At 40.7% G+C, this 24,374-nt stretch overlaps 1 protein-coding gene across 2 annotated transcripts; it reads right to left on the reverse strand.

Annotated features, from left to right (window-relative positions):
* Nucleotides 1–264: 264 nt before the first annotated feature.
* ALG12 (ALG12 alpha-1,6-mannosyltransferase) lies at nt 265–23,825 on the reverse strand. 2 transcript variants are annotated; one of them, XM_070947328.1, is made up of 10 exons: nt 23,657–23,825; nt 19,101–19,282; nt 18,392–18,524; nt 18,043–18,216; nt 15,871–16,065; nt 14,853–14,956; nt 11,571–11,794; nt 10,347–10,516; nt 8,054–8,129; nt 265–502 (listed from the first exon to the last, which is right to left on the reverse strand). In XM_070947328.1, exons 1-10 carry the CDS (start codon nt 23,823–23,825, stop codon nt 265–267), a joined length of 1,665 nt encoding a protein of 554 aa, XP_070803429.1. The 2 variants fall into 2 exon arrangements, with proteins under 2 accessions (XP_070803429.1, XP_070803430.1); XM_070947329.1 differs by lacking the exon at nt 23,657–23,825 and adding an exon at nt 21,293–21,357.
* Nucleotides 23,826–24,374: the final 549 nt, after the last annotated feature.

Consider the following 24,374-nt stretch of genomic DNA (forward strand, 5'->3'; position numbering starts at 1 on the left):
TGCAAAATCTCCATTCCAATCCCACTGGGGCCAGCCAGAGGTGGTATTTGCCGGTTCTCCGAACTACTCAAAATTTCCGCTACTGGTTCTCCAGAACCTGTCAAAACCTACTGAATTTCACCCCGATTGAAATGTAGCTGGCATTACGTGCAGTATATACTATATCAAAGTTTTTCACATAAGCGAAATGAATAGGATCAAATAGTATTGATCTTTCACGTGTAACACAATTCTAGCAAAAACTATTTCAAACTTGTTCAAATTTTATTTTCCAAAAGAAACAGGGTGCTTTTCCAACAATACTAGTTTGGATTTCAAATTTAAAGTAATAGGGGGCAGTGCAGTAAAATTCAATCCAATTCCACTGGTGCCAGGAATATGCGCAAGAACTTTGTGAGTTGTCTTGTAATGTGACAGTTGAGCTGAATTCATCTCCATAAGTACATGTGTATATGAGAACATAAGTGGGTTGCCCGGTTTGAGGTCTTCCCTTTTGTCATATCTGTAAGAGAATGAACAGTGTAAGGTAAGTCAAGACTTGAGCCATACTCCACATTCAGGAGACATAGGTTGTAGCCAAGCAAGAGGAAGGATCGTTATGAAAACAATATAGGAAACAACCATGAAGCAGGAAATAATTACATAGAGCAGGGAGGATTCTTAAAAGGGCATTTGGTAACTGGATGGTAGATTACTTTGTTAAAGAACCTGAATTTTTTAATATAGGATCACATCAACCATGGCAGAAAACAGGAAGGGAAGGCAGTACATACAGTATTAAAGCTGTACGTAAAGTAATTCCATCACTGTTGGAATAAATGGCAAACAGGTTATACAGAACAGAATGGGCACAGAAATAGGTGGTTTAAGAATTTGGTGGTTCAGAATCATTTATTAGCCACAAAAAAGCAACATACCATACATAGGTCAGTGGTGTAAAACTCAAGGCCCACGGGCCAGATATGGCCCGCGGGGTGCTTAAATCTGGCCCGTGGGCCCAGCCTGCAAATATCAAAGGACCAGCCCACGGTGCCTCTGCCAGGCAAAACGGGCTGCGGGGTGGCCTCCCCTTGGCCCACTTTTGGCCTCCCTGGCTCCAGCAACACTGCTGGCCAAAAACGGGCTACACGGGGGGCCTCGCAGGGCCTTGGTGTGGCCTGCTTTTGGCCAGCAGAGTGCTGCAGGAGGCCATGGAGGCAGAAATTGAGGCACGGGGGCTGGGTGGGCACGCACGGTCCACCCCCCTCCATATTGGTTGGCAGGGTGCTGCAGGAGGCATCTCTCTCGTCTCCCCCCCCCCTTCTCCCAGCTGGCCCATGGGGAGAACTGCAATGCTGTTCTGCCCCTCAAAGAAATCCAGTTTGACACCCGATATAGGTAATGGAACGCTATAGGAAAAATAAAATAGATCTGTAGAATGAGACAGAGCTACCCCCAATTGTAGCTATGGCAATCAGAGGAAGACTAGTGATGGCCAAAGGAAATCTAGTTAAAGTATGTCTCTTGTGTTACCTTCTAAGTTCTCTATTCTTTGAAACAAGTTCCCAACACCTAGAGGCAACACAGCTTATTGGATAGGATTTTGGGAGTTTTTGTCTAGCGAGTTATTTTGATCAGGGATGGCTACTTGCAGTTTTAGGGCTACAAGCTGCCCCCAACCATTTCCTAGGGCTTATTCTGAATGTAATTGCTGAAAACTGATGGTACTGGTATGATTTTCAGACAAATGAAACAACCAGCAAACTTTCTCCAGCTACTTCCCCACAGAATAAAAATAAAAGTCTCATGTTACCCCTAGTCCTTCTTTTCACTAGACTAGACATATCCAATTTCTGTAACTGTTTTTCATTTGTTTTAGCCTCCTAACCATCCTTGCTTTTTTCTGCACTCTTTCGAGTGTCTCAACATCTTTTTTATAATGTGGTGACCAAAACTGGATGTAGTATTCTAAGTATGGTCTTACTAAGGCTTTATAAAATGGTACTAATACTTCATATGACCTTGATTCTATCCCTATGTTAATGCAACCTAGAATTTCATTGGCTTTAGAATATAATTTATATCTGACTTTATAAGTAAACAATATAATCCAATGGATTTAGTTCTCTATGAACACACAAAGTAAAAATGAGCAATTTATGAATTGTACACAATTTAGAAAGCACATCACTGGAGTTTGGCATCAACTGCCCAGAGCTGATGAATTTGGCAAAAAGGAAATATGGAATGAACCCATGCACTTGGGTTTTGAGTGAGGTCTAAACATTTAAATAACTATTAGCCACCACTACCATTTGTTTCCAGAAGAATTTTGCAAGCCAACTGATTCTTCAATCAATTCTATAAATTTCCAGAATGAATCTTACATTTTGCTACTTCAAGATCCTTAGTCTTTTTCATTCTAACAAAGCTCCTGTTACAGGCCTTCAGTGTCTGTATATATCTTCCTGCTTCATTGGCAAGATAATTTGAGTGGGAGGAAAATTATTCCAATCAACCTCTCTGTCTTCATGCACTGACAATCTCAGCATCCTTCAACAGTGAAAAGGATGGAAGAGAATAGTTCTTGTGGAAAGAGGACAGAGACTGAAGGAGCTAATAGGAGAGCCTGACTGGCTGGCTCCAGTTAATCATACCAATTAATGCCTTCAGTCTTGCTTGGTATTTGTTCTGCTCCCATCCATCTTTTCCTTTTAATATTTATGAGCTTAAGAGCTACCAGATTGCTAAATTCTTGTCTGCCAACTTCCAGTCTCACTGAAGAACATATGCAATGAAAATAACATGGCATCTCCAAGTCCCTGGAGCATGCATATAAATGTCATACAATTTGTTTAGTACATTAAACTAGTGAACACATGCTGTATCTCATTTCCCCTGTTCCATTCACAGCTCAGCTTTGGTGGATGACTCCCTGTGATTAGGCAAACATTAACACTAACTAAAATCTGCACTCAACTAATAAACCAGGGTTTCCCGTCAACCAGAAGTGATCGACATTCCATCTTCAAAAGTCACACTTCCTACTAAAGGAACTATATATTCACATAAATTAGAGTAGATAAAGGTGTGGTGCAAAAGCATCTACAAACCAACAAATGGCCATGTTTTAACATTCTAAGTACTATTAATCAGACATGGTGACTATCCAATGTTTTTGTATTACAATTAACAACAGAGAAGTGGTGCATTCCGATTAACCTGATGTAATTATTAAGGTAAGAACGTAGTATATGCATTCACATTAACTAACCGGAGTGGTTTAACATGTTGTGCAAATGTGGCCTTAAGAGTATAGTCCAAGGAGCCTCTCTTCCATCATCTACAAAAATTTCCTCCTCCTCCAGTTTCATATTAGTAACCAGGTTGAAATGTCAGCTTTACCTTTTAATTGAAACAAGAACTTTATGCTAGCTGTTGGGTGAAACTAAACAACTGGCCAATGCTTCAGGCAGTGTTTCCCTTTGACTAAGCTGTTATTAGAATACAGATTCTCTTAAATATTATTCTAACATTCCTGACCCGAATAAATCCTTTCATCCCAAATCAAAGCTTATAATGCTAAGAGCATCAATCTTGGCCAGAATCAACTTTTATGTCAAACCTACTGCAGACCATCTTCAAAGCAAGACAATAAAATGTCTGTAATTTTCTTAAGGCTTTGTTATGCAAGAGAATTAAAGATCAGCCGGTTCCAATGAATTTATTTTGATCATCAAGTCTTAAATGAAATAATAGAATGGTTCTCCCTCAGATCAAGCATGGAATGTAGGCTACCTGAAAGGCCATTTGAGATCCTCTGAGGCAGCTTGCTTACTTACTTCTCTGCTTGTGGTTGTGTCTACACAGAATAGGCTACAACTGATTTTCTATTTTGTGAGGTATTTCCTTCACCATAATATTCAGGCAATGTGGATGGATGGCCAGAATAATTGGTAGCTCATTTTAGACAATTTATATCACTACTTACTGAGGATATAGAGCGGTCTGGATAGCAGTCACTGAATCAGATTGTAAGGATGTAACTTTAGCAATTACTTGTCTTATTTTGTATTCTTTTTGGTTACTGACTTCAAGGAGAATGTGCATGGATAAGGACTAACAATTGTTTATTTGTGTGTTGCTCTCTTTTAGCTGATTAAACAAACCAGAATAGAGATTAAGAAAAGTGATCAACAGTATCTTGTGAATGGGAAGTACTGACTTTTGGTTAAAGGAGGCTTAAGTGTCTCTTAGAGAGAGCGAATTTGGCATAGTGGTTAAAGCACCAAGCTAGACAATGACTTCTAGTCACATCTTAGGCACAAATTCTGGGACCAATCTCTCTCAGCCCTAGAAAGAAGGACATGGCACCATTTCCCAAAAAATCTTGCCAAGAAATAGCAAGGAACAAAACTCTCTTAACAAACAAACAATAAAACCCTCTCTTGACCTACAAAATATATGTATTTCAATCAAACTTTCAGCCAAGAAATTGAATTGAGACTGTTATGAACACCTTAGTGTTTGACCCACAACAAAAACTACAAGATACTGGCCTAGTGGTTCTCCCAGATTTCTTCAATAATGGAATTGTTCTCCACTGTCTTTGCAGTGGTTCTGGTCCTTTCTGCTGAATCGTGTGCAGAAAGAGACTAGTGTCTCATGGGGATCTGTCATGCTCTTCAAATATCTATATAAAATAATTAGGGAAGGTCAGTTGGAGCTTTGGTGTAGGGCAGTGATGGTGAACCTTTTAGGCACAAAGCGCCCAAGCTGGAAGGAGTGCACGCACATGCACGCCCGCGCACGCACCCCCGAGTGCTGGAAACCCAACGACCAGCTGGATGGTGCATGCATGCATCAGAAACTTGATGATCAGCTGGCTGAGCTGGGAAGACAGTGCTTGTGCCCACAAAGAGGACTCTGTGTGCCACCTCTGGCACACATGCCATAGGTTCGCCATCACAGGTGTAGGGTTCAAGGAATATGAAGTGGTTAAAGTGGTGCTTTAACCACTATGCCAAATTCGCTCTCTCTAAGAGACACTTAAGCCTCCTTTAACCAAAAGTCAGTACTTCCCATTCACAAGATACTGTTGATGATATTGTTTCTACTGCTTTTTATCATCCAACTCTGATACCTAAGTTCATTAACAGACTGAAATTATCCAAACTGAAATTAAATCCAGGCACAGCAAAGATGCGGTTGGTTAAATGAAAACTGAATGGCTGAGATTCAACGTTTTGGGGATGAGGCTACACTTCCCCTATAGATCAAGTAAGGAGTCCAGAGTGCCCAACCTGCTCCTTGCTGCCAAGTGGAACTGCAGGTGACACCTCTACTGAGAAAATTTGCACAAGTAAGGCTCATGACCTTCCAAATGAGTCAAATTTGGGCATCCTAAGTTCTATGAAATACCTTGCATAGATTAGCATGGAAAATCATCCAGAAACTTAGTTGTAATTAATGGAAAATGTCGCCAGAAGGCTGCAAACCTGTGCAAATTATGGAGGTCATGTAGTACCCATGCCAAAACATAGCCTATTACTTATAAGGCAAATATTGTTGGTATTAACATTGAGAAGCATGACCAATCATTGGGATCTATATGGAAAGCCCTTCTGAAAATGCCCTTGCTGTCAGAGATTCATCTAACTGGCATGTAGGAAAAGGCCTTCTCCTGAACTTCTTTCAAGCTCCCTCTGGAGCTGCATTTAATCACCACGATTTCAGTGTACAGAAAGGCAATAAAGGCATATCTTTTTATCCAGGGTTTTATCTTTTAATTAGTTTAGTATTTGTTTTAATATTTTTAAACCTCTTTAGGTATCCCAAATGCTTGCCTAAACAGAAAGAGAAGCTATAAAACAAATAAGTGGATTTGCATATATATATATGCATATATATAAACTTACATAAACATATATATATATATATATATATATATATATATATATATATATATATATATATATATATATATATATATATATATATATAAATTTGATTTATATGCCGTCCTTCTCCGGAGACCCAGGGCGGCTTACAATGCATTAAGCAATAGCCTTCATACTTTTGTATATTTATACAAAGTCAGCTTATTGCCCCCACAATCTGGGTCCTCATTTTACCTACCTTAGAAAGGATGGAAGGCTGAGTCAACCTTGAGCCTGGTGAGATTTGAACTTACAGTAATTGCAGACAGCTTGATGTTAATAACAGTGCTTTAGTCTGCTGCGCCACCAGACTCTGTGACATTTAATATATTTAAATGATATTTAATTGATGATTGAGATTTTTGAATGAGTAGTACACCCTGATTTTGGAATATGCAACCTATTTACCCAGATTTCTATTACTGTAATTTGGCAACATCTAGGGTGAACTTCAAGTTTTTCTACCTTTGCACACAGAAGTATCCCAGATTTATAGTAATTGAAAAATATATTCCTTTGTTGTTTGCAAAAATCTAATAAACAATTTTAGACATCTGCTTACAACTGCAAAATTACTTTGATGTTATGAACAAAATGTAAAGAAACCATAAAAAGCTTGTTTTTAATTGGTGGTTTGCCAGGAGGTAGCTTGAACTTAGGTACATATCTTGTATAAAAGCAGGAGCTCCTCATTTGAAACTAAATAACCAAGACACACAAAAGTAATTTCTGACACACCTCTCAAATTAAAGGGGATCTGTTTAAATATAAATACCCTTTGGTCTAATGAACACTCTGGAATACAGAAAGCAAATGTCCTTATCTAGGACAAGAGGCTATTAGGCCATGCATCAGGCTAGGCAGAATTTTGATGTCTGGTATTATTATAAATATTATATATTTAATATTTTGGAATGGCAGAGGTGGATAGTGATGAAAAAAGTGGAGCTTTTTCCCTGTACTAGGTTTGCAGTACAATGGTTGTGATTTTCCACCTCAAAATGGTCAGAGTAATAGTGATGTAATAGAGGGCTACAGAGATGAACAATAACTAAGTTTGGAGGCCACTCATTACACACTCCTGCCTCACAGAAGCTAATGAGATTTAAAAAGTAGCCTTACCCAACCTTGCTAGGAAATCAGAGGTGGACAATCTGTGACCTTTCAAAGAGGTTGCTGAAAATCGATGCCCACCATCGTCCACTATTGGTTAAGCTCACCAGGATAACCTGGGAGTTGTAGTTATGTTTAGAAGGTCACAGGTTCTTTTATTCTGATGTATATAATAGGGCCGTGATGGTGAACCTATGGTACACGTACCCGAAGTGGCACACAGAGCCATGTCGCCTGGCACGCACAGCGTAGCCTGTTCTTCTTCTGGGTTTCTGGTGTGCATTCGTGTGCAACGATCAGCTGGCTTTTTTGCATGTGGCAGTGCCGGAAACTGGGAGAGCTGGTCTTCCATCTTCCTGCATGAGCATGCACGCCAGCCAGCTGATCATCGTGCGTGCGTATCAGAAACCCGAAAGAATAGCTGGCTGAAACAGGAAATTCAGTAGCTGAAACTGGATGTTCATTTTCGGGCACACGCATGCGCCCTGGACAGTTCCTCTTCCGGGTTGTGGCCCAGACGTGTGTGCGTGCTCCCTTTTTGGCACTCAGTGCCAAAAAGGTTCACCATCACTGTAATAGGGTATCAGTTTTAGATTATCTGCATGTTGGTTTCTATTTTATGCTTGGCACCTCATCTTCACTGGAAAGAGAAGAACTATTAGGAGACAAGGAATAGACAACTTGACCTTTCCTTGTGTGTTGATGAATTCCTAGGCAACATTCTGACTAAGAGTTTGAAGAATATTAGCCCTGAATAGACAAAAATAAATTTAAGAGCAAGAGATCATCACGATGATCATCTCATTTGTATATAACAGAGGCGTTCAACCTTGGTAACTTTTAAGACTTGTGGACTTCAATGCCCAGAATTCCCCTATGACTGGCTGGGAAATTCTGGGAGTTGAAGTCAAAAATTCTTAAAAGTTGCCAAGGTTGGACACCTCTGATATATAACAAACTGCAAAAAAAAAAAAAAAAAACCAACCTTCCTTTATACATACAAACACACACAATAGACTTACTTCCAATCCAAATTGACTTCTAAAAATCGAGACACACCAGTCTGTGCCGCAGCCCCATCAATGTGGACAGAAACATCTGCAGAAAAACAAAACAAAACAAATAAAAAAAACCCAAAACCAATATATGTGAAAGCAAGGAGAGATTCCAGTCTATACTCATGGGCAAGCTTGCGGATTTGTATTTATTGTATTCTTTGAAAAAAAAATCCTAAATTCCAAAAACTGAAGTAGAAAACATTGGCCTGCCTATTGTACTGGAGATGCTAGGTGTGGAATATATATACGTACTTAAAATTAATGAATAAGGTGCTCAACCTAGAATTTAGCCCATTTTAAAAAAAAAATGAATTAAAGGAACAGCTCACGTGAGGAAAAAAAAAGAGAAGCACCAACATCTAGTGACTTATTTACTGACAGAAATCCCTTTGGGCCTCAACAAAATGAAAACAGCACTTTCTGTGGAAGTTATCTCCTGTTCATTCTTTCACTGCTTGGATATCTGGAAAGAGGCTCTGAAACAGCCATATTGAGTATTCAAAATAACCCTCAATGTATTGTCTGAGAAGATTCTTTGCTGAGCTCACCACATGCCTGTTACTGTATACTTAATTTAATTTAATTAATTAAATTTATATGCCACCCCTCTCCGAAGACTCCGAAGACTCAGGGCAGCTACTTGCATAGCCCTTGCAAACCCCTTCCTATATAGCTTCGCAAAGGCTCTGCTAAGAATGACAAACTTTCCATCACTTGATTGCCAACTGTCAGAATACAAAGATCAAATACGACCTCGACTTATGACCACAACTGAGCCCAAAATTTCTGTTGTTAAGTGAGATGTTTGTTACGGTTTTGCCCCATTTTACAACCTTTCTTGCCTCTGTTGTTAAGTGAATCACTGCAGTTGATAGGTTAGTAACCCCGGTGGTTAAGTGAATCTGGCTTCCCCATAGACTTTGCTTGTCAGGAGGTCGCAAAAGACGATCACATGATCTTGGGACACAACAATGGTCATAGATATGAACTAAAATGGCCAAGCATCTGAAATTCGGTCACATGATCATGGGGATGCTGCAAAGTGTGAAAAAATGGTCACAAGTCACTTTTTTTCAGTGCAGTTGTAACTTTGAATGGTCACTAAATGAACTGTTGTAAGTCGAAGACTATCTGGACTGGGGTCATCAAATGAAAGTGGCTGCAAGACTTAGAACAGGTACAGGAAAACAGTTCTTGCACAGAATGAAATAATTCTTGGCATTTGTTATGCCAAGACATAGCAATGATGGCCCCTTACTTAGATGGCTTTAAAAGCAGATTGGATAAATCCAAGCAGGACAAGTCTATTAAGGGATAATTGTTTAGCATCATCTCTGGGTTGGGTGGGTGCAGAATGCCTCCAAGTACCACTTGCAGAGAAACAATAGAAGGATAGGGGTAGCTCTCTATTGCCTGCTTATGAGTCCTCACTATAATATAAATTATATGGCAATCCCTATCTGAATGTAAGAAAATATATGGCATTGCCATATTATTCATAGTAAAGTGCATGTACTTCTTAACATCACAGTTAACAATCTCCATTCCCAGTACTGTCACCATTGTTAAAGAAGCTAATTGATAATATGTACCAACATCATAGAGGGATGTGGTGGCTCAGTGGCTAAGACGCTGAGCTTGTCGATCAAAAGGTCGGCAGTTTCAGCGGTTCGAATCCCTAGTGCCGCATAATGGGGTGAGCTCCCGTTGGAAGGCTGAGTCAACCTTGAGCCTGGTGAGAATTGAACTTTAACAGTAGTTTAGTCCACTGCACCACCATGCCATGAATTGCCTTCATGGCACGGTTCCTCCAATTCCACAGGGGGTTCAAAATGTACGCAAATGTGTAATTGAGGACCCAGTTTGTGGGGGCAATAAGCTGACTTTGTATAAAATATACAAAAGTATGAAGGCTATTGCTTAATGCACTGTAAGGCGCCCTGAGTCTCCGGAGAAGGGCGGCATATAAATCAAATTAAAAAAAAAAAAATCATAGGGCCTTCCAACTTATTTTGCTTTGTGGGCTGTGTTGTCTTCCTCACACCCTATCACAGGTCACACCCTCAAAATGGGAAAAGGCAGAGTAAGGCTTAAAAGAACAAGCTTTAAAGCTGCCACTTTTATCTCTTGAAACCTCACAGAGTGCAGCAACAAAAAAAATGCCCCGCGTGTTTAGTTTCATTCAATCTGCAGAAGGGGCTTGAAAAGGTACCAAGCCACCAGGTGACTTTTTTTTTATCAACCCAGTTTTACTCACCTGCTGTTGGAGGTACCAGCTGGTGTAGTTTTTGCATAGCAACTCCTCCAGGGTAATTGAAGTGGGACACATAGAGCGATGCTCCTGAGTAAGCAGCATTAGCAAAGAGGTGTGCTATAACAAACAGAGTGCCTAATTTGTATAACCATGATTTCTTGTAATTGTTTAGACTGTGTAGGAAAGAAAAATAGCGTATTTAGTGGGCACAATATTTCCGACTCCAATACACGGCTGTTGAAAGATCACATTGAACGTTAGGTGACATGAACTGTAAATGTCATTTTTGTATTGTACTGAACTTGTTTACTGTCAGAGGCAAGAGCCCTGGGATTACGTCCTACATGCACAACAATTCTGCTCTGAAATTTGCATGTCAGTCTTCAGTTAAAGTGTGCTTCAGCATGATACTCAAACCCTAAACTGCAATTAACCCTAGCTCTAAAACACAGGTCAAAATCAACCTGATTTAGAATATTATACACTGATCTAGTCAATTTATTCAGGTTGATAATAAATCCTGATTAGACAGAAATGAAAGTAAAACTTTGCAATCTTGGAAGAAGTTCAAACTTTTAGTGCAGAGGTTCCCAACCCCTCGGCTGCGGATCTTGTTGAGGACCGGGCAACACGAGTGGTAGGCGAGTATGCAAAGCTTCATTTGCAAATGTGCAGGATTAAGTTGTGCATGGAAAACGATCCTCTCCCCCCTCCCCCATCCCTTCCCTCCTCCCAATCCATGGAGCCAGAAAGGTTTCGGACTGCTGTTTTACTGGACTTTAAAGAGCAACAGGGGGGCAGAATTTACTATATATAATATGCACTAACAAAATGAGATTTGTTTTTATGGGGATTTTTTTTTCCATCCTTTGTAAAGGCAGAGGTTAGTTTGCTGTGGTTTAAAATTCATAGGACTAAACAGCTTGCATATTTTCTAATCCAAAAGGTCGTGGGAAATGTCACTCTTCATCCATTTTACATCTTATTCACTCTCATCAGGTCTTAAGGCCAATATTAAGTGACTGGTGCCCTGAGGGAATGACAAAATAAGAATCTTTTATTCCAAGTCAGCCTTTCCCAATCCGGGGCCCACAAGATGATTAAGACTCCCAGAATTCCTATCAAGGTTATTTGGAGAACAATATGATTGGTAAACTAGCAAGCGGTGAATAATGAAGTCAAGATCTTGAAACAGAAATTAAATATATTATGTGCAAGTATACTTACATTCGAGAGCAGCCTTTGGCAGCCACTATATTCAAAACTGGAAATGTGTATATTATAAACCGCAGCTCTTTGTGTGGGAGAAAGGAATACAAGAAAATAAAACCAAGTGAGGGTAGAATTAATATCCAACATCTTCGGTCTACTGCTCCTAGTAGTAGAAATACAATACTGCAACCCAGAGCGCGAGGCAAGGCAGAATAAAAATACCATAAAAATGGCGAGGTCTTTAAAAAGACAGTTAAGGATTTTTTTTAAATTAAAAATGACTATTTGAATTAATAATTTTCTCAGTGTGGTATCTTGTACATTTCTAAAATTGTCTAGAACAGTGTTTCTCAACCTTGAAAGCTTGAAGATGGGTGGACTTCAACTCCCAGAATCCCCCAGCCAGCAGCGCTGGCTGGGGGATTCTGGGAGTTGAAGTCCACCCATCTTCAAGCTTTCAAGGTTGAGAAACACTGGTCTAGAACATCGTATAGCCACTTTAAACTTTCTAGAAAAAATACCTGTTTTTCAATGTTTTCTTATGTTTTGGTTTCTTTGCTGCATAAATAAGCTACTTTATCACACATAACATTATAAAATATATACAGTGAAATACAAAATCACCTCTTTTAGTACTTGTATGAAAAAAGTAAAAAGCATGTATGCTAATGCACCCACACATAAACATCCCCGTTCCCAATTACCTCACCTCAGATGCCCCTAATTTGTCACTGAAGAACTCGTGAGCTAAGTCTAGACTTTTATGTAACCAACAAAACCACACAATACATTGTGTGAAGAGAATCACAGATTTAGCAGAATTCCATTGTTTGAGATACAATGCATCGTAGGTTAACAGTTTTTGAACTGAGGTACCTCAAATGGGCTAACTTAAGAATACATTCAAAATTTGGGACCCATGACTTCAAAGGGAATGGTTACTCAATGCTACTAGCTGCTGCTGCTACACCGCTAGGCTTCTGCTGCGATTACATAATCTTCATTTTCAACATTCTGTGGCAGTTTCCCAGCCAGTCCCACAACACCTCACACCTTCTCCAACCCAGCAGCAGTCACCTGCTGCAAAGGGAAAGGAAGGGAGAAATGAAGGAACAAGGAGAAAGGAGCCTTCACACACTTTTTCTGGATCATGCCCCCCCCACCATGTGCGCTCTCCCTACCTGTGCCACCTCCCAACAACTCCCTGATTCACACAGCACCTTTCTTGTCAGGGTGGCAATTAATCCCATTCTGCTTTTGGGTAATTGCACCTTGATTTAGAGAAGTGGATCGAGGCTTTTCCCTTGAAGCATACTTTAAGAAAATAAACCCGAAGATATATTTTCTAAGAAAAACTCATTTATTTGTTATAAAGAAAATAAAACATCTTACTAATCTAATTAGTTACATCTTGGCAAAGCTTTCCCGGCCACCTCTCCTGGCCGGAGAACAAAGAAAGATAGAAGAAAGTGAAAGAATGTAGACATGTGCAGTTAGCTTACTGATAAGAACTTGGCAAGCTACGGTAAGTCTTAGAGTTCAAAAATAAGAGCTCATCTGGTAAATACAAAAACGCAGTGACATTTCTTACACTCCCAGTCACGCCCTTCCCAAACTATGTTGCTCACTCATATGACCTCCCCAATCAATATGATACCCAGGGGTGGGATTCAGCCAGTTTGCATCAGTTGGGGCAAACCGGATGTTAATTTTAATCTGGTTCACCAAACCGGTTGTTCCAAGGACTGGCTGACCCACCCACCCCGCCCCACCTCTCCCAAGTGCAGGGCGCGTGCAGAGGCTCTGGGAGGGTGAAAAATGGACCCTCCATAGGGCCTCTGGTGCACAGGGGAGGCCCTTTTCGCCCTTTGTGGACTCTGCCCCTATCAACAAGCATAGAATTGAGACCAGCAAAAAAAAGCGGCAATACACTCACTTTAACAAAATCTATAAATATAACAACAAAAACACCGTTTCGTCTGTTAAATTGAAGCCTTTTTCATAATGCACACTTTTTGCTATCTGCTTGCAAAGCTGGTTGAAGAACAAGACAACATAGCTTTTGGACTTGGCAATCCAAAAGATTATAATTATGCTATCGGTTATGTACTGTTCTGCCTTATGTACCCCTTTCCATTTGGAAATTTGTCAAAACAAAAAACTCAGCATAACACAAGGTACATGCACTGAATAATGCATACTTTCGTTTGATAACCAGCCTAAAAAAACAAAAACAAAAGATGCAAAAATAATGGGGATTTTATTGGAACCTGTGAACTCTAATTTTCAATTAGGAAAAGGTAAAAAAAGGTATACCTATTATGTAAACAACAGTACACAATGATGCTTAAGCTTGTGAACCATTTTGAATTGTCATTATTTCTATATAAGTACGACATAAAACATGATCTAACCTCTACACAATTCCTAAAAGTGGATAGAAAGCAATTAAACAAGTCACAAACTTTTAAGCACCACTGTATGTTTTCTTAACTCATCCCCACTATCACCCTGTCCCTTACCTCACTTTATTGCACATGACAGCAAAGATGGATCTGTGCCTCCTGTTGTATTAGCCAATGTGCTTTCTGAATCTTCCTAGCTTGGAGAATTAAAACAATATCAAGCCACAGAATGAGCTACATTGGGATGTTCAAACTTTTGAACTACTGTTCCGAGCTTGCAACACTGAAAGCAGCCATTTGAAATTCAGTCACTTGTGTGCAACTTCTGAGGATTTAAAGCTCCAGATTCAGTAAGAGAGAAAGTCTGTTTTAAGGCTGATATGAATCTTCCTATTAAGTGAAGTGAACTTTGTAGCACCAATTATGATCATGTCCTTTTTATAAGTGATCATTTCCGTGTCACTTTGAAAGTGACAAATTTGGGCTGAAAAACAAAACAAAACCAGTATTAACTGGCCTGAGCCACTGAGCCCATCACTATTCTCTCCATTCCAATACTCACACCCTTCTATAGGAGCTGGAACCTTGCATGACAACAATTTTCTACGACCAAAGGTATCCACAGATATCAGGAGAATAAGATGAGAAATGTGGAATCAGGTGTAAGAAATAAAAATGGCTGAAGACATTTAAGATTTAGTTCCATACAAATTTCAATTCTTGCTATGACAAGAAAGTGATGTGGCTTGGAAAGGATGCAAAATAAAGAATTTTCATGACAAGACTTTTTACCTCATCTAGCTATTTCCAGTTATTCCTTCTCACATTGTGAATATTGAACTCATTTAAATTGTGCTACAGAATTCTATCTCCTCCATGTTTAAAAGGATACTCCCCAGTTGGAGCTTTTATTTAAGACAATGTTATACCAAAGTACTTTTCCCTCAGGCCACAAGAGCTGCCTCCAAAACACAGAATCCACAGCCACTGTGAGTCCTAAAAGGAGAAAAGAGCCAAAAGTGAGGAGCTATGCAAAAATCACTTCAACGTCAGTTCAACATGCCTTGAACCAATAAATACGACTGTCATTCCAGAACTGGATGGAAATCAGCCCATTACCTGAAATATTGATTTGACTGCACAGCCTGCAGAATCACAAGGCTGTGACTTGAAAGGGGCTGTAATTATTGCCCCTTCTGCCTGAGGTTAAATACATTGGTTTGATTTCATAGGATTAAAAACATGGAGGCAAGATCTGCTATTCAGATAGGACTTTGGGAGACACCCAGGGCTCCACTTCGAATTAGCAAGGGAGCCTCTATGTGCAACAGAACTGGCTGGTTCTCTTTTGTATTAAATACATTGCCATTTACTGTAGGACCTGACTATGTGGCTCAGTGGCTAAGACACTGAGCTCGTCAATCAGAAAGATTGGAAATTTGGCGGTTCGAATCCCTAGTACAGGTCTCCTGTGTGAGCAGGGAGTTGGACTAGATGACCTCCAAGGTCCCTTCCAACTCTGTTACTGTTAAACCTTCTTATAAGATAACTAAGTCCACAGACTAAGATGATCTACTTGCACAATTGATGAACAAAGAGCAGAGTCCCACAAAGGACTATATAACTGCACACTAAACCAAGTGCAGAATTTTTCCATCTTTTAAAATGAGAAGTAGAGTAGAGTAGAGTAGAGTAGAAGTGAAGTGAATTCTTTATTGGCCAAGTATGATTGGGCACACAAGAAATTTGTCTTTGGTGTATATGCTCTCAGTGTACATAAAAGAAAAGATACATTCATCAAGAATCATAAGGTACAACACTTAATGAAGTAATGTCATTAAAAGTTTTGCAATGTAGTTTTAGAAGAGCCACTTTTGAAGGAAATCCCACTAATTCAAAACCACACTCACCTAGCCAAAAAGTCCCTGCAGGAGCAGCATAGAAAAGCATTTTCATAACGGAGAGTTTTTTATTCAATAGAGTGATCAGTAGCATAAGACCCAGGAATATGCAAAGCTCTGCTCTGAAGACAATGATCGCCAAAGCTGAGAACCAAATAAACGAGCGGTGCTTTTGTTGCATCCAAGATGTAACTGCTAGTAAAACTGATTAACAAATGAACAGACAAATTGGGTATTAGTAACTTAGCTTATTGGTCATTGTCAGGATCTAAATATAGCAAAACAGTTACTGTATTTTCGGAGTATAAGACACACTTTTCCTCTCCTAAAAGAGGGTGAAAATTTGGATGTGTCTTATACACCAAATGTAGTCCCACCCACCTGCCGGCCCCACCCACCAGCCTCCGCGCATCGCGTTTTATACCTGTTCCAGGCTGCAGTCATTGCCACAGACCATTGCCCCCTCCTTGGCTTGCATTTTCAGCCTCCAAAAGCCCCATTCAAGGCTGCAGTGATTGCCAAAGCACATCGCCGCCGATCACCACCTGAAAATGTGATGCCAAAAACGGGGCATGTGGAGGCCTAAAATGCAGCCGCTCAAACAGAGCTTTCGGGGGCTAAAAACGCAGCCTCTCAAACTGAGCTTTCAGAGGGCTAAAACGCAGCCTCTCAAATGCATGCGTTCACAACCAGTGAACCTGTTGCTAAAATTCATCTCTGGGAACAGCTGATTGGGGGTATTCCGGGAGGCTGGTCCACCCACCAATCAGCTGTTCATGCTGAATCAAGCTAATATACCTGTTCCAGGTTGTTTGCTAAGGATGCAAGCCAGATGGATGCTGGTAGGCAGAATTTTTTTTCCCTTATTTTCCTCCCCAAAAACTAATGTGTGTCTTATACTCCGGTGCATCTTATAGTCTGAAAAATATAGTAACAAGCCTGCTACATAATCAAAATCAAACTTCCAATAAATTTTTTAAGTTCATTCCACTTAAAGCATATTGTAGGATTATAAATTGCACCATTGGAAGAGAATGATTGGAGGTGGGGGATACACATACCATTCTAAAGAGAGAGAGTGCTACAGGTTGAAGTAAGGATCTCAATTTAGTTGGGCCAGAACTTCCTGATTTATTTTACCTTTTGTGTTTGGGAGTGGAGATGGTTACTAAATAATATTAAGCCTATTTTAGGTTCTCTTTTTTCCTGGTATTTTATGTTTCTGATTTTCAATAATTGTAGTGGGAAGGGAGTTCAAAAATGTGTGGTCTCCCATCCAGGGGTGAAATGCTCCCGGTTCAGACCGGATAGCCCGATCCGGTAGCGATGGCGGCAGGTGGTTCGGAGAACCGGTAGCAGAAATCCCTGGCCGCCCCCCATGCCCAGCTGAGCCGCGCAATCATTGGAGGCTTTTTTTTTTCTTTTAAAAGCATTTTTTCTACAAATGCTTTTAAAAATAATAAAAAAGTCCTCTGATCGTGTGGCTCAGCTGGGGTCGTCAGAGCCAAAGAGGTTGTAGAAAAAATGCTTTTAAAAGGCTCTGACGATCCCAGATGAGTTGCCTGATCGTCAGAGCCTTTTAAAAACATTTTTTCCTGCAACCTCTTCAGCCGAAGAGGTTGTAGGGGAAAAAAATGCTTTTAAAAGCCTCTGACGATCCCAGATGAGTTGCCTGATCGTCAGAGCCTTTTAAAAACATTTTTTCCTACAATCTCTTCAGCCGAAGAGGTTGTAGGGGAAAAAAATGCTTTTAAAAGCCTCTGACGATCCCAGATGAGTTGCCTGATCATCAGAGCCTTTTAAAAGCATTTTTTCTACAACCTCTTTGGCCGAAGAGGTTGTAAAAAAAATGCTTTTAAAAGTAAAAAAAAAAAAAAGTTGGCCACGCCCACCCAGTCACATTACACACACACCCCAGCAAGCCACGCCCAAAGAACCGGTAGTAACAAATTTTACATTTCACCACTGCTCCCATCCTATAGCTTGGTGGGTTTAGCGACTCCCATTCTTGATTTATGCACCTCAGACATGGAGGGCATTTGTGTCTGCTGGCCTTCTCAGCGGTGGGCAAGACAACATCTCAAGCCAATCACAACCCTTGTTGCTACATGTCATTGTGAACAGTGCTTTAGCATTATTTACCCATCAAGGAAGGTTTTGAAAAGCACGCTCAGTACTTACCAATAGGCAGCGCAAATACGTTGGGGAGGGTACGAGTGCAGTAAAACATCAGGTGGAATTGAGTAGCTGTTATTAGGCAGAAAATCAGGGATACAGTAAAACCAAACTGCTTTCTCACTTCTTTGTGTAGCCGCCATAGGGCATAAATCACTGTCAAGCCTAGGGTTCCTCGGACTGATGGCAAAATAACATGAATAACAATGAAAAATCAGGTTTATTATCTGTAATAGAAATAACAGGTAATGTTCACAGTCTATGTGACTTTGGCTATATATAACAGTATTAGAAATTACAATGATTTACAATGCAATAAAAAAAAAACTTAAAGAAACGTGGCTCTATCTCATACCTATCAGCTGGGAGTAGAATTTTGATATTTGTAAAAGGGACAATATATAGATGGCTGGACTGGAAAGAAGAGCAATAAAAATTGGACCAATGAATGTTCTCGGGACAACTCCAGGAAATTCATGATGATCATACTGCAATAAAAAAATCCATAACACAGATATATAGAAATAACTGCAAAAAGAAATTCTATAATTTTATTATACTTCTTTAGTTAGGAAAGAGCAAAGGTAATCCAAATTAGTCATCAATGTTTGCCCCAAAATTGATACGGAAGACACCAGTGGAATAATTCCTGGGGATTTAACTGAAAATAAATGAGGAGATAACAATGCCTCCAAAAATCAAAAAGCATGGGGAACTCTGAGGACTGCATATATGGGTAAGTAGAGGCTACACATGGCCTGCAGATTACCCAGCAGTTTTTTTTAATACAGTTGGTGAACAAAGTACTAGAATTAAACACTTAATCCTGGATAATTCCTCAATCAGATAATCCACGATGGCACAAATTTCTTTTAATCCAGCTAAATGATTAGCTATTGTTTCTATTCTTCTATATTCATGTAAAAATATATGACAGGCAATAATAATGTTGGGCACAATAGAGTATTAGTATAATTACAAATGCTAAGATGCGACTGGCTTTGAAAATAACTCTGTAGCAAACTAAATTTAAAAGAGAACAATCAGAAAGTAACAAGATTTACCTTATCTAATTCCAGCTTCTCGTACAAAATGTCATGTATAGCTTGAAGATTAAAGCTCTCCTCTACTTTTGTAAATGGGCACACAACTAAGTGAACGAAGGCAACAGCAACTATCAGTAGTAGCAGCCATGGTTGCCCATGCGAAGGTTTCTTCTCAGCCATTCTGTATCCAAAATTCCCATCTACATTATTAGTTTGGGGAGAAAAAAATCAGAATGAGAAAAAATGTCTGACGTATAAGGCAGTCATTGAGCATATAGCAAAACGAAGATCAGACCTGGATAAGCACTAACATTTTACCTGTCAGTAAATGCTTTGACTTATTTCCTGAAGATTAATGAAGCTAGGTTTAACTGTAGCAGCTTCCTGGCTGCTCTTTCCAATTACACTATTGCTCTCCTCTGCTGAAGGACAGAACAGCAATCTAGAATTGTTCTAGAGCAGGGGTCAGCAACCTGTGGCTCTGGAGCTGTGTGTGGCTCTTTCATCCCTCTGCTGCAGCTCTCTGTTGCTCAAAATATGTGTAACAACCGCCAATGTGCGACACCCACCGGCACATGATTTATTGAGCTTTTCAACTCCCAGTAGGCCAACCGTGGATAAATCCAAGAAAAGAAAAGTTTCAGAAGAAAATAGAACATTTCATTCAACTACATATGTTAGTTTTGTGGCTGCTCAGGAAATAGTCAGGCACAGGAAGGGTTTTGTGGCTCCTGGTGTTTTCTTTTCGTTGGGAAATGGGTCCAAATGGCTCTTTTGAGTGTTTAAGGTGCCGGCCTTCTAGGGCCTAGAACAATTCTAGGTTGCTATTCTATCCTTCAACAATTCTGTTCTTAAATCTAGGCCTTCAAACTACCTTGCTCTCCCATTGCTAGTACTAGTCAATTACATCTGCAAAAAGGGACTGAAAAAGGCACAAGGCATTTAAACATCATACCACCACCTTGTTCTTTCAGAAAACATGTTTTGAGGTAAAAGTATTCCCCTTTTGATATTAAAAAAATAGGCACTGTTTTGGACCTCCCCCTTCTCCAAGGTTTACCAAGTGCAGAAGCAATCAGAGGTCAAATCTTGGAACCACACTGAAATTTCTCAGCTTTAGAAACCTTAAAATCAGAACATTCTAGTTTGCCATTGATCCATTTTTCAATATGTATTTTATACCAGAGAGACTTAGGGAGAAGGGGTTGAAGTAGCAAGAAACTTTGGAGGAGAGTGACCATATCATATTAGAATTCAATGTAATACAAACACAAACCATAGAACAAAATCAAAGCAGCATCTTAGTCATTAAAAAAGCTGATTTCAATAAACTTAGATAGATCTTGAGAAGGATTTCATGAATGAAAATCTTAAAGGGGAAAACTCAGTAAGCTTGAGAAACTCTGAAAAAAATGTGATTAAAGCTCAGTCTACCACAATACCACTGAAAAAGAAAAATAAGAAACCCAAGAAGAAACCAGCATGGCTACATAAGGAAGTCTCTGATAAACTGGAAGACTAAAGGGTAAGTATAAAAAGTGGAAAGAGGGACACATATCAAAGGCAGAATACCAGCATATAGCCCAAATCTATAAAGTTGAAATCAAAAATAATTTTAAAAGTTTTTTTTTTCCAAGATGTAAAAACTAAGAAAAAAGTCAAGGAAACTATTGGTGCGCTAATGGGAGAACATGGCAAGGAAGTGATGACCAGCGGGGGGAAAGCAGAGCTTCTCTCTATACTTAAGAGTGCAGAGAAGAGAAACAAAGATACCGTTATTAGGGGGCTGGAGGCTAAAACACATGAACGGTTGCAGGAATTGGATGTCTATTCTAGTAAAAAGAAGGACAGGGGTGACATGATAGCACTGTTCTAATATTTGAGGGGCTTCCTCAAAGAAGAGGGGTCAACCTATTTTCCAAAGTACCAGAAGGCAGGACAAAAAGCAATGGATGGAAACTAATCAAGGAGATAAGCAGCCTAAAACTAAAGGGAAATTTCCTGACAGTGAGAACAATTAACGAATGGAACAGGTTGCCTTCAGAGCTCCATCACTGGAGGTTTTTAAGAGGCTGGGCAGCCATTTGTCTAGAATGGTTATAGGGCAGGGGTGTCAAACTCAAGGCCCGCGGGCAGCATCTGGCCAGCAGGGTGCTTAAATCTGGCCTGCGGTGCCAGCCTGGAAATATGAAAGGACCAGTCCGCAGTACCTCTACCAGCCTCGCAGGGCCTCCACACGGCCAGTTTTCGGTTGGCAGAGTGCAGCAGGAGGCATCTGTCCCATCTCCCTCTCCGCTGACCTGCGGGAAACTACAATGTTGATCCAGCCTTCGAATAACCTGGATTAAGGTATTAGATTTAGGAGCTGGGAGACACAGCTTATAGTTTACGCTTAGTTATGAAACTTGCTGTCTGACTTTGAGGACGTCACTCTTTCTCAATCCAACCCATCTCACAGGATGGTTGTTGTGGGGGAAAAGAGAAAGAAGGAATATTGGTGGGTATGTTTGCTGCCTTGAGTTACTTATAAAGTACTAAAGATGAGGAAGGAAGGAAGGAAGGAAGGAAGGAAGGAAGGAAGGAAGGAAGGAAGGAAGGAAGGAAGGAAGGCTCCTCCTCTCATGAGCCTCACTAGACACTTCCTCCTCCTGCCTGTGAAACAGCCTGTCACTTTACTAGCGGGTGGGAGGATAAAGGAAGCCATGGACCAGGAGAAAAACTGAACCCCCATTCCAGCATATTCCCTTCCCTCCAGGCAGGCAAGATTCCTTCATTATTTCTTAAACAAGACAGCAATTGAAGGAAACTTCAGGTAGATATTTTAAATTCAAAGCGGAAAGGAGGGGGGGAATCCTTTTTAATTGAGTTTTCTACTGTCTTTCCCCAACAGTTGGAAAGTGAGACAACTGCAGCAGTCTTCTCCATTTGTTTTATTCCCAACCATCCCGGGAGGCAGGCTGGGCCAAGAATGAGAGAGAGAGAGAGAGAGAGAGAGGGGGGGGGGGAGAGAGAGAGAGAGAGAGAGAGAGAGAGAGAGAGAGAGAGAGAGGCTCAAGTCCCCCCCACCCCCAGCCCGTGGGCTTCAATGGCTGAGAATGATCCGATACCTTCATCCCATTTCCAAATTTTCTTTTACATTTCCCTGCAAACATCATCTTCATGAGAACTATTTGTAGAACTAATTATAGAAGAGTCCTCCACTCCTCTGCTCGCAACAGAATCCCTTATGCCACCAGGCTTGAAATTTTGGGCTTAAGACAATTTAGAACTACGCCGCCTTCGGTCTGACCTAAGCGTAGAACATAAAATGATCTGCCACAACGTCCTACAAGTCAATGACTACTTCAGCTTCAACCACAATACACAAACACACAATAGATACAAACTCAAGGTAAACCTCTCCAAATTCGATTGCAGAACATACGACTTCAGCAAACAAGAGTGGTCAATGCCTGGAATGCACTACCTGACTCTGTGGTTTCATCCCCAAACCCCCAAAACTTTAACCTTAGACCAGAGGTCTTCAAACTTGGCAGCTTGAAGACTTTAAAGTTTTAATGTTTTTAATTTTTAAATGTTTTTTATTAGGATTTTAAATGTATTATGAGCCGCCCTGAGTCTTCGGAGAGGGGCGGCATATAAATTGAATTAAATTGAAATTGAAAATTGAAAACTTGTGGAGTCTTAAGCTAAGACTCCAAGAGACTTAAACTACGACTTAAGCTAAGTCTTTAAATTAAACTGGCTGGAGAATTCTGGGAGTTGAAGTCCGTAAGTCTTAAAACTGCCAAGTTTGAAGACCTCTGCCTTAGACCAGTGTTTCTCAATCTCAGGGAGTTTAAAACCTGTGGACTTCAACTCCCAAAATTCCCCAGCCAGAGCTGGCTGGGGAATTCTGGAAGTTGAAGTCCACAGGTTTTAAACTCCGAGATTGAGAAACACTGGTCTTAGACTATCTACTTTCGACCTCACCCCATTCCTAACAGGTCTGAAAGGGGCATGCATAACGTGCCTACCGTCCCTGTCCTACTGTCCCCATTTTATTCGTATCCATTTCCTGTATTCATAATCATGTTTATACTTATATCTGTAATCATGTATGTTTGACAAAAGAGCCTTGGTAGCACAGTGGACTAATGCACTGTTATTAACATCTGCTGCTTGCAATTACTGCAAGTTCAAATCCCACCAGGCTCAAGGTTGACTCAGGCTTCCATCCTTTCAAAGGTAGGTAAAATGAGGACCCAGATTGTGGGGGCAATAATCTGACTTTGTGTAAATATACAAAAGTATGAAGGCTATTGCTTAACGCATTGTAAGCCGCCCTGAGTCTCCGGAGAAGGGCGGCATATAAATTAAAACAAAATAAATAAATAAATAAATAAAAATATTTTTTTAAAAAAAAAATAATAATCCGATTTATTCCTCCCCGCTGAAGCGAGACTCCCACGCCTGGCTCTCTTCCCCTTCCCACTTTCCTTCCCGAGGAAACGGAGCAGCCCCATAACGCCGAGACCCACGTCAGCCGAGCGCTCCCACCTTCCCTTCCTTCCCACTCCAGCGCCGGGACTCACCCGGAAGGCGCCCACGTGGATTCTCTCGACCTGGGGTCACGTGACACCCTTCGGAGCCCGGGGGCGGGGTCGGCTTTGTCACGTGACTCGCCTTGCCCGGCGCCTTGCCCCGAAGGTCCCCGTAGGCTCCTCCTGCGCCCTTTTTCTTTTTTTTCCTCGGGGGTCTCATTTTTTTTTTGAAAGAGTTCCGCGGTTCACCCGCAAAAGGTTTTTCACCGCCGCCTTTTATTTCGTTTTCCTTTTTTTTTTTTTTACCTCGGCAGCGTCCTTCTCAGATAGGAAGAGGCAGCGTTTCCTTCTGTCGCTGCCCGGATTTGACACGGGAGGAGGCGACTCCAGTGAATCGGGGAGCTATTATTATTTTTATTTTTTTTTTGCAATTTGGCCTGGCTTTCTCATCCCTTCCTCCCTTCTCCCATCCCAAAAAAAAAGGGGGGGTCTTTCTTCTTCGTGAGCCTTGCTTCTTAATCTTTTCTCTCCCGTTGCCAAAACGTTGCAGCGCTTGTTCCTCCTTCTCCTGCCCGGCTTCCCTGCAGCGTCATGGCCTTTTCAATGTTTTTGAACGGATCCTCATTACTAGCAGCAACTCCCCGGCTTGTGGGGTTGGGGGGTGGGGGTGAGATCCTTGGAAGAGAGAGATAGAGGAAGAAAACAACGGCTCCTCTCCACCATTCAAATCAATCTCCTGTAGGAAGGATCTTCTTCTCTCTCTTTGTGC

This window comes from Pituophis catenifer, unplaced genomic scaffold, assembly GCF_029215685.1.
Source record: "Pituophis catenifer annectens isolate HBS135680 unplaced genomic scaffold, rPitCat1.0.hap2 SCAF_7, whole genome shotgun sequence".
Lineage (NCBI taxonomy): Eukaryota > Metazoa > Chordata > Lepidosauria > Squamata > Colubridae > Pituophis > Pituophis catenifer.